The 17720-nt window shown below is 45.7% G+C and overlaps 1 protein-coding gene and 1 long non-coding RNA gene across 4 annotated transcripts; both read right to left on the bottom strand.

Annotated features, from left to right (window-relative positions):
• Positions 1 to 959: 959 nt before the first annotated feature.
• Positions 960 to 5302, bottom strand: LOC130529554 (uncharacterized). The gene is made up of 3 exons (XR_008951607.1): positions 5039 to 5302; positions 2292 to 4386; positions 960 to 2007 (listed from the first exon to the last, which is right to left on the bottom strand). It is a non-coding gene; the product is annotated as an uncharacterized LOC130529554 (long non-coding RNA).
• A 773-nt stretch (positions 5303 to 6075) lies between these two features.
• On the bottom strand, positions 6076 to 17522 carry uckl1b (uridine-cytidine kinase 1-like 1b). Of its 3 annotated transcripts, none has more exons than XM_057039899.1 (15): positions 17383 to 17522; positions 13097 to 13287; positions 12617 to 12723; positions 11699 to 11869; positions 11345 to 11416; positions 10968 to 11157; positions 10815 to 10876; positions 10252 to 10268; positions 8518 to 8616; positions 8338 to 8431; positions 8035 to 8097; positions 7828 to 7950; positions 7588 to 7695; positions 7351 to 7507; positions 6076 to 7275 (listed from the first exon to the last, which is right to left on the bottom strand). In XM_057039899.1, the coding sequence occupies exons 1-15, from the start codon at positions 17454 to 17456 to the stop codon at positions 7196 to 7198; spliced, it is 1608 nt and encodes a 535-aa protein (XP_056895879.1). In that variant the 5' UTR covers positions 17457 to 17522; the 3' UTR covers positions 6076 to 7195. The 3 variants fall into 3 exon arrangements, with proteins under 3 accessions (XP_056895879.1, XP_056895878.1, XP_056895880.1); XM_057039898.1 differs by lacking the exon at positions 10252 to 10268 and adding an exon at positions 9239 to 9258; XM_057039900.1 differs by lacking the exons at positions 10252 to 10268; positions 17383 to 17522 and adding exons at positions 9239 to 9258; positions 15023 to 17000.
• Positions 17523 to 17720: the final 198 nt, after the last annotated feature.

The raw sequence follows: 17720 nt of genomic DNA, 5'->3' as shown, positions 1-17720 counted from the left end.
AAATATTTCTGATATTTAAGTGTGTTTTATGGGAGAACTGAAAGAGACTTTTATTAAGTTATTAAATAACTATTATTCATCACAGCTCTTTTTTTAGGATGCTTTTGGAAAGGAAACAACAGTTTTGCAACTCTGCAACAATAAAAACCTTGCCTTTTTTTCTTGTTTGTTTTAGCTTCTACAAAATTGGATCCTCAAAATAGTATAGTTGTAGCTGTCATACCTGCGAGGTTAAATATTGGTTCTCACGATTTTGTGCATCACTAGCAGCCAGGTCGGTCACATCAGAGCTCCCAGGAACTGGAGATGAAAGCAGACAGGCAGATGCAAACACGCAGATTAAAGAGGCTGGAGTATCACAGGCCACCGGGGGAGGGACGAAACCCAGCGATGGAGGAAAGGAGAGAGAGAGAGAGGTAGAGAGAGAGAGAGAGAGAGAGGGAGGGAGAGAGAGAGAGAGAGAGAGAGAGAGAGAGAGAGAGAGAGAGAGAGAAGAATGAGAGTGAACAGAAAACAAAATCAATAACTGAGAAAAGAGAAAAACTGAATGGAAGCAGAGATGACGAGGGTGGCGGAGAAGGATGGACTGAGCTGGGGGAGGAGGGGAGGTGACGGGGGCCACTGAACCCACCCCACCCCAGGCACCCCCCCACTCCCACCCCAGGCACCCACCACCACAAGCTAGGAGGGGGAACTGAGACTCTTATGTAAAAGGAAGGGATGAGAGGCAAAGAGTCGGGGGAGGACTGGAGAGGGAGGAGGAGATATTGCGTTTAGTAAGGGAGGGTGGCGGTTTGTGTGTGTGTGTGTGTGTGTGTGGTGTGTGTGTGTGTGTGTGTGTGTGGGTGGGGGATTGTTAAGGGTCATGCGGAGGTGGTGGTGTCAAGCAGTCATCCAAAGACAGGAAACGTTTTAGCATCTGATGAAATATACAAAGTACACGACAGTAACGTAGGAAGCCGCCAAACGGTCATTTTATTATAAAATAAAGACTCAAGCGTCTGGAACGGTCAGCGGGAGGGAGCCGATTGTACCCGGGTAATCCTACCAATGCTCAATGGCCTGCTGGTTGCCTGAGCTACGCAGCTTCTTCATCCCTCGGCAGTGGAGCGCCCCCGTGCGACCGCCACGCTCTCGCGTTGGGTGAATGTTGGGAATCGAATGGGTGCGAAAATGGTGCATTCTTTCCCTCCCTGTCGGTCCCAACAGTGTAAACGTGGGGGGTGAACATACAGAATATTCCTGGTCATTGTGTTTCCTGTCAGCCTCTTCACTCTCTCAGCTCTGATCGATTGGCTGATTCCAGGATTCTTCTAATGGTGACGGAGGGAGAACAACATTCCTCCTCTTCTGTCCTCCAGTACCTCCATCCTTTTCTCCTACACCATCAATTTCAGCTGTGCCTCCCTCGTTCCTCCCCTTCTCTCATCCCCACTCCTTCCTTTTGCTTTGCTTGCTTGCAACACACACACACACGCACAGACACGCTCTCCCTTTCTTCAGCCTCCTCACAGTCCAGATGGCCCAGCTGCCCCCACACTCACTCCTCCACATACACTCACTCCACCCCACTCCTCCTCTCTCCCCTACGGGAACAGCACTCCTTTTAGAGGAGTGGACCTCACACCCCACCCCCGAACATCACCACTACCGCACGCGCGCACACACACGTACACATTCCCTCATCTTCTTCAGATTCGGATTCTGTTATCTTTTAATTGTCGGTCTGGATCTCACACTGAACAGTGTCATCATGTAAAATCTGCAGTGTGTAGGTGTGTGTGTGTGTGTGTGAGAGAGAGAGAGACCTGGAGGATGGACGGTGCTGGCTGCGGAGCGGCGCCTCCAGGCGCCTGCAGACCACGGTCCATTCTGCGCTGAATCGTGGGTGTTGCTCTTCCATTTTTCCTCCAACATCTGGGGAATATTTTCTCTGCCTGACCTTCTAGCCGTGACAATCGCAGGACATCGGTCGCAATAAAACCAAAATAAGCTCTTTGAAATCACCTGAAAACCAAAAAAAAACCCAGTGAAAAACAAAAGAGTAGGAGCAATGTGTGTCCTTGGAAAGGATTCTTTATTTTCTAGTGTCAACATCTGCTCTATGGGGTTTATATCTATAAATCTGAAACACATCATTATTTTCAGGAAGTGATGCCTCTCCTCAGCCGTTACAGGTGAATCAGGCTCATCTTCATCCACCAGCGTTCAGCAACAGTTGTGTGTGTGTGTGTGTGGTGTGTGTGTGTGGTGTGTGTGTGTGTGTGTGTGTGTGTGTGGATGGGGTTTACCGAGGCTTGGTGTGGTGGAGTAGGAGGGGGAGGAGGGGTGTAGGCCAGGGGAGGAGGGTGGGGTTAACGATTGAAGTGTTCTCAGGAAGTCACCAGGCAGGAAAAGGGGAAGTGAACCACCCCCACGCTGGTCCAAGGTCGCCGCGGCGCTCTCCCGCTCTCCTTGGCACTGGAGCTCTTTGCTTTTTAACCCGCGGACTGACTCACTAGCTCTCTCTCCCTCTCTCTCCCTCCCTCTCTCTCTCTCTCTCTCACACACACACACACACACACAAACACGATACATCAAACGATCGATTGACTAACACCAAAGCGGGAGGCGAGTCAGCATCGACGGATTAAAATGAAAATGTCTCCTAATGACATAATGCAAGGCCCCCGCATCTGAAGGCGTGACCTCCTGCATGCAATGTTACCGTGGCAACCAGGTTTAAGCTGTCCACAGAGAGCCGGGTCCTAATGTGACCTTTCACCTCTGATAAAAGAAAGGTCTCGGGGGTCACACACTCCTCAGGTCCGTTTTCGCCCCGACCATTTCGCCTTCAGAGTTTATTTCGTGGAAAAAGGAAAAGATTTTTCCTTCGCAGTGGAAACGAACGCCGACTGTTTTACTCTCGATTTACTGGCGACACAATTACTGGAAACTGGACGTGACGAGGCGGCGGCAGCGAGGAAACAAATGTAATTTATATCACAACATTTAGTCCTGTGAATACTTGTGATGTCCCGTGTTTGTTTGTTTGGGGCTTTTTTTATAACCGCTTTTCCGAATCCAAAAGCTTTTAAGGGTGCAAAAAAAGAGCTTTAATCAGAAAATATTGGACCTGGCAGCACGTTGAGGCGAACACACACTCGTTTAGCTCAAAACCTACACAATATCCTTTACGTGTTCTCTAAAAAAATCGGTTCAGAAGCTAAATTCAGACGCTACATTATTTCATTTATCTTTTCTCATATAGCTGTTATTTTTTTGTTGTCTCTTTTTAAATGTGGCCTAAAATATCCAAAGACCTTGAAGCAGTCTTGAATATGCTCTGGTGTGAAACCTTCACAGGAAAAACGTGTTAAAGATCAGAAGTAAAGATAATTCTATTTATTTTTATTTTTGTTGAATAACTTTTCAGTTTGCACATACCACCAACAATTTCATTTTTTTCCCAGAGCAACAGTTAAAAAAGTTTTAAAAAATGTGTGTCCTTCCTGCAGCAAAATACCATTTTCCCCCCCACAGAACTTTTGATCTGAATAATCTCTTCAGAAAGCACAAAGAGAGAGGAAAGTTAAGATGAAAAGCACTCCCGTGCCGACAGGCGGAACGATCCGAAAAGGCCAAAGGTTTGCCAGTAAATTAAAATGAAGCAAAGTGTTAAATCTCTAAAAGATTAGAACAGCTGAAAATATCCCCCCGCCCCATCTCAAGACCATTTTAAGAAAGAAAAATGGGTGTACTTTCTGAAGTATCTGTCCCTGAGAGTCCCCCTTGTGCTTATTGAAGGTGTGAGTTTTTATTTAAAACCATTGAATTGGTTTGATTCAAATCACATATTTATTTCAAAACATTTTTCCTTTCAGGCTGCTCAGGTCTTAAACACCACCCATGTATAACCGTAACATCCAGAATCTGAGCAGGGCCTCAGTCTCATGGTTCAGTTACCAAAATAGTGTCATTTGCCTTAATTGGTTTGTTTAAAATAGGTTTTCCATCTAAAGCTGCCCAACTGTAACTCCATTCAAAGAAACAGGATGATATAGCAAAGCAATTCTGGCATTTGTACGCGATAATTAAATCAAATCAATGGAATATTTTACAGCCTCTGCTCACCGTTATGGGTGCAGGGCTCCCTCTGCTGGCAGACATGTGCAATTATGTTGTAAAGAAGGTTTTTTTTATATATATATTTTTTTTAAACTAAACGGTGCATCACAGTATAGTTTTGTTTGAGCCCCCTTGAGTTTTCTTCTCTAAGGCGAGTAATTGTTAGTGTTTCATGGGCTGACGAACCTGAGATTGAGCCCAAAATCAACATTCTCAGGTTGGACAGTCCTAGAAAGAACCACAGAAGACTTTGACAGTGTTGGTGAGGCCGAAGTTGAACTGTGATCGGAAAACAGAAAGAAGGAGAAGAAAATGTCCACTTTTAAGTTTCAGAAACATAAGCGGTGCATGTTTATGTTACAATATGTGCATATATATAGGCTATAATGCGTACATGTACTACAGACAATATATGTGTGCATTTCAGGTCTGTGTACACATTTATATGCATCCAAATGTGTGTATGTGTAGACACAATGTTTTCAAGAGGAACTATTAAAAACAAATCAAATCCTACTTTGTTTATGTCCATTTAACCAAAATGAAATATGTGCGCGCACGTGCTAGTCAACACCGCTCCATCTCCATCTTACACGAAAAAGATATATATGGTTATATATCTTTTTCGTGTAAGATGGAGATGGAGCGGTGTTGACTAGCACGTGCGCGCACATATTAGACATATTTGACATATTTGATATATATATATATATATATATATCAAATATGTCTAATTTCCACTAAAACAAACATGATTACATTGAGTTGAGTGAGAAATCTTTTTAGTTTAAATTTAAAAAACAACCAAAAAACAAAACTGGCAGCTAACAAATACCTAGCAGGCTCTCAGTGTGCATAAATAACCCATTTTCAGCTTCATGTGGATGGAGCCGTGCAGAGAGAAGAAGAACAGCACGTGTGCCTTGCTCACCTGCACCTGAAGCACGAGGAGCAATGGAACCCTCGGCCTCCCGGGCCCTGCAGCTCAGAATGGACCCGACAATCACCGAATCTGCATCACCGAGGCCTGAATCGTGAGAACGCCTCAGAGACGGTCCAGTCAGAACCAGTGAAGTCAAAGAGAGAGAGTCAAATGAAAGAGGGAGAACTGGCTTGGTCCAGAGCAACCCGAACCCCCTGGATTCTTCAGCGCTTCACTGCGGGAACAATTTGTTCTCAACATGAATTAATTCACCACAAACACGAACCCTCAACACTCCCCGTGTTCTTACCCTCGTGGCTCCTGGCGGCTCCTCAGCCTCTCACACGTCCTCGCTGAGCCAAAATCGGGGGCCAAATGGTGTCACAGCCACAAAAAGTTCCTGTAGTGACACCGAGAGTCAAACGAAACCTCACCAATTCTTCAGAAAGGCCACTCCTGCTGCCTTTACAGAGCTGAAAACATCACGCTCTGGGGATGCAACGTACACACACACGTACACACACCTAGACACACTATCTTCCTGTTTGTCAGCGCTGATGGTAGATTTTCCACTCGAGGGACCAGCGGAAGGTTTTCACACCACCCGAGCGAGACACAAACGCGCATGTTGGTGCTGCCTTCAGCACAAATCTTGGATTTAAAGTTGTTTGAAGGCAGTTTGGGGGGAAAAGAGAGAAAGAAAAAGCTGCTCCTGAGCTTCCTGACATTCTGCCCATCCCCACACACACTCTGCAGAAGGTGATGCTCTTGGGGAGTGTGTGGATGGGGTGGGGGGGTCTGCACCTGTCTCACTGGTCGCTGAGATGGCGCCACGGTCCCATCACGCTTCTGCGCAGCTGGCGTCAAGACGCCGGCCGCCGTGGCAATTATGGAAAATGATGAAAGATATCGAGGTTCCTTTCCACGAGAAGAGGACGACCACAACATCCTTCCTGCCTGCCTTCAAAGTGGAGCCGTGGTGTGAAAAAGGCCGATTAAGCCGCGTTACCTCTCGGAAAATATCGAGAGAAAAAAGAAACGGACACTTTTGGAGCTCTATTGCACTTTTTTATTACATAAAAATAAAAACATGCTGCAGAAGTGGTCAACACCAAAGTCGGACACGATGGGGTGCAGATATCGGCGGTCGGGGCTGAACGAAGAGCGTCAGAAGCGCCGCAGAGCTGCGACTGCTTCCAGTAAAAACGCACAGAAGCAAAACCACTAGAACTGGGAAGTCGCACATTGACTGTAGGAAAACGAGCATCGGGGCGAGGATCTCCACCCTAACATCTGCTTGGACTTTATACAGTCAAAGGCACAGTTCTTTTCTAGAAATCGGCGATGATGGGGCGCCGACAGCGGATGTTCACCCGCGCCCTCAACATCCCTTTAAGGAAATATGAGGCTCGGCGTCCAATCAAAAATGACCAGGGATGAGAGAGAGAGCACAGGAGAGGTGTTTGATGACCGCAGAAACCCTGTAAAATAAACACAGGAAAGGAACGGTGGCGCGGGGACGCTAACCGAGTGCTTTTGAGAACCAGATCTGAGCGAGGTGGGTCAGCGGCTATGGAGAAAGGAAACAACGGGTGAACCAGAGAGCTTAAAAAAAGAAAAAAAGATACACCTACGCATTTTCCGATTCAATGGTCCTCCAGAAAGTGCTTATGGCAACAGAAGTTGAGCAACGCGGGTTCATGTTCTGGTTTAACTTTTTGCAAAATCTGCGTGGAAGGTATATGAAAAAAAACAACAGAAATTCAACCATAAAAGTTCTTTTTTTTCTACATGTGCAAGTTTACATTCAGATTCGTCTTCCACAGTTCAGCACTTGAGGCCAGAATTATTTTTTTTAAAACTTTTCTCTTAAACCATCCTGCAAACTTTAGTACAAAGATTGTCACAATAGATTCACTCAAATAAAACATTTGGCTTACAGCAGCAGACGCACATATAAAAACATATTACGGAGGCCATGACAGTCTCAAACACTGCTTGAAACAGATTAAATAATTTAAAATCGCAACAAGGTGACGGTAAATTCTGTCCTCTCGTCGGCTCTTCCAGAGCGGAAAAAACGTCTGTAACCGTCTTCAGAGAGGCACAAACGCTGCTTCAAACCAGTCAGTGCACGCTGGACAACCGTCCCCGTCCACAACGGGGTCAATAACTGGGCTCGTCCATGTCTTCGTCGCTCCAGTCGGGGGGCGCGTCTGTTCCGAAGTAGCGATCCCCAAAGTTTCCTAGCATGGCAGACATGTGTCCGTTAAAAGGCGGCGTCGCTCGTGCGCGTGCGCTCTCGTCTTTCTGCTGCTCACCTATGCCCGGGATGATGTGGAAGAGATGGTTGACCTTCTTGTCCACAGCCGTGGTGATGATTTTGACCTGTGGGAACGCGTAGGCCACCGAGTGGACGCCCATCTCTGCCATCAGCAGAGACACCAGCAGGATCTTGTCCTCCTGAACGTCGTGGTCCTGAACACGAACCATGGGCATTAAAACCCCGGACAAAAAGAGACCTTTTATGGATTTCTGAGCAACGAGGCCCTCCCTACCAGCAGAACGCGGACGGCCATCATGGCGGCGGCGCCGGTGGACACGGTGCAGTCCATGAGAATCACGTGATCTTCGCTGATGTCTTTCGGTAGACGGAGGTAATGGAGCTGAAAGTGGTCGCAGACGTTAAATCAGCAGAAATAAAGGACCCCGATGTGACACATTAGAGAAAAGGGTTGGAACAAGAACAAGCTGCCATATTTAGCCGATCGTTTCAACAGGACAGACGGATTCTGCACCTCTGGCTCTCCCGTGTCCTGGTTGGTCTGGATGAGGATCTTGCCGATGCGGACATCTTTGCAGACGGCCCTCAGAGCGGGCTCCATGGTCTCCCCGGCGCGGAGGATGGACACACCAGTGATCTTAGAGACGGAACAGCTCCGTAAGATAAAAATGGAAATATTCAAAATGAAAATGACTCCTGGCCGGAAGCGGCGCGTCCTTACCCTCTTCCCATGAAAGGCCCTGCCTTCGTAATCCTCCCCCTGAGGGGTCTGGACCACGTGCACCTATCGAGAGACGTGAGCATTAAACAGAGTAAGAGCAGCCAGGTCAGCCCAGACTGTGAATTAAAAATTAAAGCGACCCTAAATCTTTGTGTTATCTAGTTTACAACCCTCCAACAGGACAAGTGAAGTAACCAGTAACTAGTAACCAGTAACTAGTAACCAGTAGCTAGTAACTAATGTTTCTGAGTCCTGGAATCGAAGCGTGCAAAACAAACTGACAGCGTGTGACATGTCAGGCACCTGCGAGGGGAGGAAGGACAGCGCTCTCTCGATCAGCAGACGCATCAGCCTCTTGGAGTAGAAGATGAACTCATCGCGACTCGTTTCCTTGTTTCTAAACACGGTCGAAGAGAGAAAAACGGCATTTTGAAAAAGGCTCTTAGCTGAACGCAGCTGCAGCCGTCGCCTCTCTGCCTTTACCTGATGATGGTGTGCATGCCCCTGACCTGGGGCGTGCTCTCGAGAACGCTGAGGGTCTGGGGGAGGGGCTGTGCCTGGTGTGCAGAGGCCAGGGCTGCCCTGTCGCCACGGCAACAAGCAAAACAGCAGAGGTGATTCGAGGCAACAGGGAGGGAAGACGGAAAGAAACGTACAGAATTACGAGCGACTTCTTTTTTCTTTTTTTTTGTTTTTGCATGTAGGTGGACACACTTGCGAGCACATTCCCCAAAAACACACACTCAGAGTGAGAACATGCAGAAACAAAAAGGTCAAATGAGATTTTCACAGAGGTTAAGAGCCCCTGATACTGGCTGAATGGCAGAGATTTGGGGGAGAGGTGGCACACAAAACCGAAAAGCACAAAATTGCCAGTGTTGAGGGCTTTTTTTAGAGGGAAATTACACCAGCAGAGACCGTGATGGGGATGAGGGTGATGGGAAAAACATTAGGCTGTTTTCTTTCAAGCAGACGTGGCCAATTAAAGATTCGTTTCATATGCAGAGCAAATTAAAATTCACAGGACTGTCAGAACAAATGCACGACGGTCTCTATGACTCCAAATAATTCCAGCCGGTCCATCCGGGGAGTTGAGACACTCTTAAAAATACTCAGTGATGCAGTTGTTACTCTATCTGTCACTCAGATACAGTACAACTAAGCCAGATGCAAAGAAAAGAGAAATCATAGCAAATCTGCTCACATATCCCAGCGAAGTTTCCTCTATGGGGGACAGACAAACAATCACAACAGAAGGGGACACACGGACACGACAAACAGAAGAGGAGGAAAACAATGAGACTCGATGAAGGAATGGTGACACACGGTGAAAGGTGTGACAGCTGAGGGCTGAAAATGTCAGAAATAAATATACTGATAAGGCAAAAATCTCATTTCGTGTTTAACAATGTGTCCGTCTGTGTTGTACGGATACACTGGGATCAGCGGCGCGTGCTTTAAACTTCGAAAAAGACTTGAAAACAGGAGAACGCAGATTCTGTCATCTATACAAATGCATCAATGGTTGCGTGGGTGGTGTGCAAGTGATCGTGTGGCTGTCACTCTTTCACTGTGCTGAGCGGCAAAGGTTGGTATTTCAGCTCACAGGCCCCGACACATCCTGTGTCTAAAGACAGACACCAAGCTCACTTCCTCTCTCTTTCTCTCTCTCTCTGAATGTGGCCAACAGGCAATGGAAAAACTCAGCGCTCTGTAGTATTGGAAACTTTCTCTGTGGCGAGGCAAAAGTCGACAATAATGCTAGCTTCCTCGCTCTCTTTCTGCTGTAGTCTCTCCCTCATTCTTGTCGCTGACGGAAAGCAGGGGTCAGTGACTCGACTCACTGGTGTATTTTTTGACACAGAACATAGAAAGAGGATGAATTGTCATTTTACTAGAAAACAGAGAGAAAGAAAACCAACATCTTTGCTTTCATTGCTGGCTCAGACTTTCCAAAGACTGACTGCACAGTCCGGTGTGAGAAGTCTTCACAGCCTGATCATTTAACAGGGGATCTACTCTCTGCTGAAGCAACAGTGCCGCCTGGTGGCGAGTTACAGCAGCTAGCCAGATCAGAGGAAGGGTAGAAAGGTAGTGGGGGTTTTTGTGTTTTTTCTTGCTGGCCTCCTTTCCTCTCTCTCCCAGTAAGATGGAGCAGTTGAGGGAATTGGACAGATGGTGAGGAGAGAATGATAGAGAGTATAAAGGCCACTCTACCTGACGCTGAGCTCGCGCTGTGAGCCACGGAGGGATTTGGTGGTGGAGGGAAGTTGGGGGGGAGAGAGTGACAGAGCAGTCCATCAGCAGCTGTGTTACTGTGTGTGTGTGTGTGTGTGTGCGCTGAGAATAGAACAAAAGTAAAATGGATTGTTGCACAATGTGCTATCTATCAGCAAACATGTGCCTTTGGTGAGGTAATGCGAACACAACTACAGTGGACTAGTTCACATAGAAACCATGGAAACGTTTTTTTTTGTTTGTTTGGTTTTTTTTTAAATCTGGGCTGGATAATTAAAAGCACTGCAACTGCACAAAAATGTGGTCAGATGAGAATTTCAGTTATGCTGTCCAGATATTTAGGTTCGCAAAATGGATGTAGTACACTTTTATCACACTAGAGGGAGCGATGGAGCACGTAGTCGCCACTAATACACTAAGCATTAAAAATAAAATGTTAAAGAAACAAAACATACATGATTCTTAATGTATTTAAAAGGGTTTTTTTGGTGCACGGATGTGTGAAGGAATGTGATCAGGTCTGTAGGTGTGAACGTTCTTACCTCTTCTAACTGACTGTGGACGTGCTGAACAATCAAATCAATGGCCACCATGTTGCCGCCGCCTGATCGGATGGAAGGCAGGAAAACACAGTAATTTATTTAGCTATAAAGTGGGAAAATAACACAAAAACTTGTCTGTGTGTATGTTCGTACCACGTGGAACCACAATGTCAGCCAAGCGCATGGTAGGTTCAATGTACTGCTCGAAAGCTGGCTTGACAAACTTGTTGTATTGCTTGATGACGCCATCAATGTCTCTCCCCCTCTCTGTAATATCCCTCCTCAGCCTGCGGACCAGCCGGATGTCGGAGTCTGTGTCCACAAATATCTTCATATCCAGCAACTGATGGGAGAACACGAGGCTCAAACTCATCAAAACTGCACATTATTATCATTACAACTGGTTAAAAAACAAGTGTGTGTCTATGAATCTAGTAGGGATGCAAAGTTTGGCTAGAATAGTTTAAAACAATCTGCCGTTTGTATGGAATCATCTGAAACTAACTTAAGAGACAATGCCTCTGACATACCTGTAGGAGCTTTTTATCTGTGAAGGCCATGATTCCCTCAAAGATGATAACGCTGGCTCCATATACAGTTTTCTGTGGTGGACACACATCAGCGCAACAGTAAAACACACTCACACAGGCAGCTATACAGGGAATACATGCCTACATTACATAATTTGCCATGGAATTGCACATTAGAATATAAAACCAGTCATAGTCATCATAGTAATGGTTTGTTTGGGACCATCTGGAGGAGCAGATTTGAAACATGACTCCAAAGCTTCCAGTGAAAGAGATTAAAAACCTCTCAGTTAATCAGAGAGATCGTATTCCAGAATTCAAAGACCACCGACACATGCGTGCATCTGTCCTCACCCACTCCTTCTGCCTGCCGTGAGTCGTGAAGTCGTACACGGGAATTTTCACACTCTTCCCCTGTTTGAGCTTGCGCAGGGTGTCCGTCAGCAGGTCGAAGTCAAAGGCGTCAGGGTGGTCAAAGTTGTAGTCGTTGCTGGCAGCTCGGCTCTGCTCTTCAGCAGACAGGACCTGAAGATGGCGACGGGGAACAGCTTTTGAGTGGGAGGAAATGGATTTTCCTATGCAACATTAATTCAAATTTCAATGGGTTTTGTTTGGACAGTGTGCATCCCATAAAATGATCTACATTAGGCTGGGAATAAACACTGGGCACCGGTTGGTGTTCGAGAGGAGGTGAAGTCTGAGGGCCTAAATTTAGGATGCCATCATGCGCCAGTGTGACGTGTGTGTGTGTGTGTGTGGTGTGTGTGTGTGTGCCTTTGGGGTGGCTGTGCCTCACAACAGCAGATCAGGTATTTCACACAATACCAGAGAAGAAGCTGCTGATTCACAAAGTAACACCAAAACACACAAATGATGAATGAAGCAAAACAGCACAGAGATGAATGAGGGCCAGAAAAATGGTTTGTGTTAGTAGCAGCGTGCTGAGGGTCAGCGTCTTAAATCCCTCCGCCGCTGCACGGTCTGACCCGCTGCTGTCAGACTGTCACAGTGTTACATAACATGAGGGTGGAGGAGCGGCGCAAAGGAATACTGCTCTCTCGATCTCCTCAGCTTCTTTTCTTACTCGTCCTTCTTAGTGGGGTTTTTTTGTGTGTCCTTGGTCAACCTACCACTCCCACTGATTTTCTCTCTCCCGTTTTCGAGACATGCGCAAACATTTCAGGAAACAGAACCTTCTACATGGACTAGGTAAAGACGTATCTGGGTACCAAACTTAAATAACACCAGTAAACTGATGCTGCAAATATGCACCTTGTAAAAAGAGTCCATGGACAGCAGGACGACCCAGGGGACATCCAGAGCTTCGATTATTTTCCTGGCCACAGTCGTCTTCCCTGAAGCGCTGCCGCCACAGAGGCCTGAGAAGAGGATGGATATGAAGCAATGGTTGAGTGCAGAGCAATTAGAAAATGCCTTTGGAGTGAGCGTTCTCCAGCACGCCAGCTCGACTTGCTTTAGGGCATCGCTCGCCTACAGTCACGATGACATGCAGAGACCAGCGCTGCATCCTTGGAATTGTTTTAGAATTTGTTTTTGTACAAAGATTTGCTTCTAACTGAAGCCTGGTTTAGGCTTCCCCATCTGTGTGGGCATTGCTTCCGCTGCGAGAAGACGCCTCCCAAAAGTCTCGCTCCTGGTGTGTTTTCTGACTGTTTTTTCTTTGAGTAATGTGCTGTTTGCGAACCAAATGGCAGATTTCACCCTGTATTGTTATTTCCCCATCAGTCTCACCAATAGCAAAGGCCTCCTTGGACTGAGTTCCATGCTCGTTGTACCAAGGGGGCCGGCCGGCGGTGTAGATGGTCCGTTTGGACGTGCGCAGGAGGGGCGGCTCCGACTTGCACTGGCTGGTGGTCCTCTTCCTGGGCGAGAGGCCTGTGCTGACAGGCTGGAGGAGCCGGTCCAGAGATCCATCCCCACTGCTGCTCAGGAGAAACACGACACATGTGATCAAGCAGGGTAAATAAAGCGAGAAAAACAATGTTCCCTGTGCCGCCTCTGGTAAAACTGAGTCAGAATGAAATACTAGCTCACGTCAGCTGGCTGAGCAGCGCTACATGGTCCAAAACAAATCGCATGATTGATTTTGTGATCTCTATCCTGGTTAAAAAAAGATTTGGTTTCCTGGATAAAACCCGTTTGGTGGATACCATTACAATAATCACGATAATCAGTCCAGAGATTCTCTGTTAATTTTTTAATTTGCCAGAAATATTTGGATAAAATATGACTGATCTGATCAGCTTCATGATTAAAGTAGGTAGGTAAAAAAGAAAAAGGATGGAGCTTCTGCCGTGTACAGGAGTTAATATTTAGTTCCTACATTATCTAATCTGCTGAAAAATGTGGTGCAGGTGACAAAGGTCACAGTACAGCAGGTTAAGACTCCCTCACCTTCATGGGAACATTCCTGAGATGTTTGCATTTGTAAAGACAAAGTAACAATAGAGCAAGAAGTAGTTTCCGGGAATAACACTGGTCGGCAGCCGATGTGTCATTTGTATTTCACAAGTGTTGGTCAACAGTGGCAGCAGTTTAGTCCGTGTTACCAAAGTTTAGTCTGAAACAGGCTGAGAACCACCTCCACTAAACAGGAAATGGTTTCAAAAACGTACTGCAAAAGCGGTGAAATCCGCACTTCTCCTAGAGAGGTCTGTAAAAATCTAGATGCCATAAATGTGCCGTAGCGGACGGGACGGCGTAGAACAACAATCCCGGCTCTTGGATCTACTTCCCTATCACTCTCTGGTCTCCACATCTTAATATGCGCCATAAACCCGACCAGGTGGAGCGTCCATAGGTCAGGGGTGATCAAACAGGGAGGATAAAACTTTATGTTGCAACGCTGAACTCATCTCATGAAGTTAGGGAGCAGAGTATGACTGAGAGAGGCATGGAAAAGGCTGAGCAGACGTTAAACTGGGTTATCAGTTCCATCCATACCAGGGTGCCACGCAAGATTAGACCAAATTAAATTTGCTGAATCAGACCATTATAGGCCCAAAGCGGCCACACGTCTAATGTAATGTCCTGCGTCTCTCCATTTGTCATCATAAACAATGTCAACGTTACAGAACATTCGCATAGCCCAACCAAAAAAAAGAGTTCCAGTTTTTCCTGCTTATCCACTTCTGGAAGGAGCAGCACTGAAGGCAATTAAGACATGTCAGGGCACTCGGGGATGTGTTCCACAGGCCCGCTGCTGCATTATTATGCACCAATTCACCATCTCTGGAAAAGAACTGCCGCTTATATGTGTTATTTTGAAAAGGTGTGTCAGCACGGAGGCTGTCCCACCTTCGTTCACCTGAAAGGTGCGGCCGCAGTACCACAACTTCAAACCCAGTACAAAACAACAGTAAATACAGTGGGACACAGTAGTACTGGGATTCTGTTTACAGACTACAGCGTTAAAACTTAAAAAAGCCTTAAAAACACATAAAATGTGTGCAAACATGCAACTATTAATACAGAATAAATATTATGTATATCTTCAACCGCCTTTAATATGCTGTGAATGAATTAAAATGTGATAAACTGTAATGTAATTATTTACATCCCTTCATTTAATCGTCCACCAGCTAAGAATATGAACTATTACCATAAATAAACAAATATGTATATGAAATAATCAAGCAAAATGAAAATGTCACTTACCTGCCATCAGTTCTGAAAGTCCAACAGCCTGATATTCTAGCTCCCGAGTACGGTGGTAGTGAGTTCATAGTCGAAGAAAAACAAAGTACGCACTCTGCACGACGTTCTCGAGCTTTACTGCTGGCAGGTATAGCCAGTATTTATAGAGGTGTGTGCTTTAATTACAATTAACAACACTGCTCTCCGGTCCAAAGCACAGACAGATGTTGGGCAACATAGAGGAGAGTTAGGTTAGATGAGAAAAGGAAACTGCTCTTTAGCTTTCTGTTTCTTGTACTGAGAAGAGAAAAAGCCTGATAAGGGGCAGGCACGGCAGCTCGGTGGAGCACTCCAGGGCACAACCACGGCACAGCATTTCCCTCCTCTTTCGCTTGTTCACTCCTCCCCACAGCCTCCCAGCCAACAAATGTAAGCGGATAACCTAGCCTAGCCTCCAGATTATGTTCATTAGTTGGTATTAATAGCAGCAGGTTAGAACGGCGACCTTCCCACTCACACACAAACACTCATGCCATGCTTGGGTCATCTGTCTTTGACAGCCAGTGTCGCAGTATGTGGCTGGAGGTAAAAGCAGGACCGGGAAAGAGCTTTAGAAAGAAGGGGGAAACAGATAAAGCTAATGCAGCTGACTGCTTTCACATCAGAGAGGCTCGGGGCTCCGTTACAGAGCTGAAGAACACAGCAGAGGAGATGAGCAAAGGTGGTTTTACTCTGTAGGGAATTGTTGCGTCGCTGTGCGCCTCAGAGTACGGAGACATCAGGAAAACACACGCGGCGAGCAATCCGACCTCTCACAAGTTCATTAATACGAGAGTACGAGGGGGAAAAAACAGCACCGTGAAACCAAACACTGCCTTTCCTTCTGTCAGCTGACAATTTGAAGACCAGCCCTGGGCAATGCAAACACCCAGCATGAAAAACACAGAACCCACACACGGAACGCCACTCCTCCCAGGTCACATCCGTATAGACAAAGTAACTCATTATTTCAAAGGATCCGATGCAGCGACTCCTGTCTAAGGAAGCTTTTAGGTGGCTTCAAAGTTGTTCATTGTAATTTTTAAACCGGTATGATACTGGTTCAAGCTGCACTGTAACATTTTTTTTATGTTCTTGTGAAAACCAAGACGCAAGTTCTGCATTTTTCTGCAAGTCATTGTAGTTTAGGTCTGCTGCTGTTGCTTTAAAGTCATAGCAGAAGACAGCTGCATAGCAGAAAGCTCCGTTGCAACAAGAAGCCTAAAGTGGTTGCTATGCCAAACATTCAGCCAACTCTCTATGACTACAACCGTCACACACACTCGGGCTCCAAACACGTGTTGTCTTTTATAGATCATTTCAGATCCACGCACTTTTGTGAATAAGGAAATACCTCAAATTAAAAAGAAACAAAAACCTGGCAACAAGAAACACCCAAGCATAAACAAACTAGGTCAGGCTTAAACACTGAAATTTACATAGGAGAGGGGAAATAATTGAATTATCTCCCAAGGTACTTGTTACCGAGTCTCATGAATGTAAAGAAAATGTCTCCAAAGACTATATAGGGAAATTTTACTTAGCATGACTACTTATATAACTGCTTGCACAATAAATCAGAGTTTTCTCCTCCTTTAAAATATTATGAGTATGAGTAAATGAGTAAATATATGAGTTTCACGTCAGCTTTGTCACGTGATAAACAACCTCAGTCCCTCACAACACGCCCCGCTGAAACAGGGCAGGGCTGTAGCGCCCTCTGGTGGACCAAAAGGACTCTACAACCGGATGTTTCTTCAAGCTTGGGTGATTAGAGGAACTGGCAAAAGAGGTCAATATGACAAGTGAAATGAATATGTATTGGAACAGTAAATGGTTCCGCTTTAGGGTCGGCGTGGGTCTGTCACAAATATCATTTTACAGCACCAGAGGTGCCTTTAGAAAACAGATACCACGCTTCACTCTTTCGTTGAAAGCTTATTATTTTATCATAGCCTCGGTAAATACACGTCTCGACTGCATTTGTAAAGAAAATAGAAGTTTCCATAATCAGACTGTGATTAGATGGGGTGTTTTAGGAAGGGGAACCGTTTATGTCGAAAGCTGCTGTCAACGAGCGAAAGATATATAGGCACCAACCACTAAACACATGTATTGGTTGTTTCATATGTTATTTAATTTGCTTAAGAACTATTGACTACCGCTACATTAAATTGTGAGTTTTAAATACAGTTTAACTACACAGTAACATGGACTACACCAACACGTCACGTTTCCTGGAGAAAAATCAACGACTTGTTGTGTATATAATATATTCCATCCTTCAAAACGTAAGTCTTGTTGTGACTGTAGTGCATACCACATGGCTGTCAGGTTTTTACCTGTTGGTCAAAGTAGTAGTTTTTTCTTCGTTCTCCATCTTTGCAAACCTTGCTTCCACGCTAACGGCAGACATGACTGCTACTCTGTTGACAACCAGGTGGAGAACGCAGTTAGCACCAAGGCATCCTGGGATTTGTAGGCGTATTGCGCGTCATGTGGCACAAGATCAATGCTCATTGCCTTTGGTGGACTACAAGGCCCAGCATGCAATACCACAGCAGCTCTCAGAACGGTTTTAAGTAAAGCTTGCAAGTGATGAGGCGTAGAAGGCCACGTGTGATAAAAGATAAAATAACTGTTATACTATCGAATTTAATTTTAAATATTCCGTAACCAT

The sequence above is a fragment of the Takifugu flavidus genome, chromosome 8, assembly GCF_003711565.1.
Source record: "Takifugu flavidus isolate HTHZ2018 chromosome 8, ASM371156v2, whole genome shotgun sequence".
NCBI lineage: Eukaryota > Metazoa > Chordata > Actinopteri > Tetraodontiformes > Tetraodontidae > Takifugu > Takifugu flavidus.
Note: the sequence above shows the minus strand (reverse complement) of the source record. Positions and strands in the feature narration are given on the sequence as shown.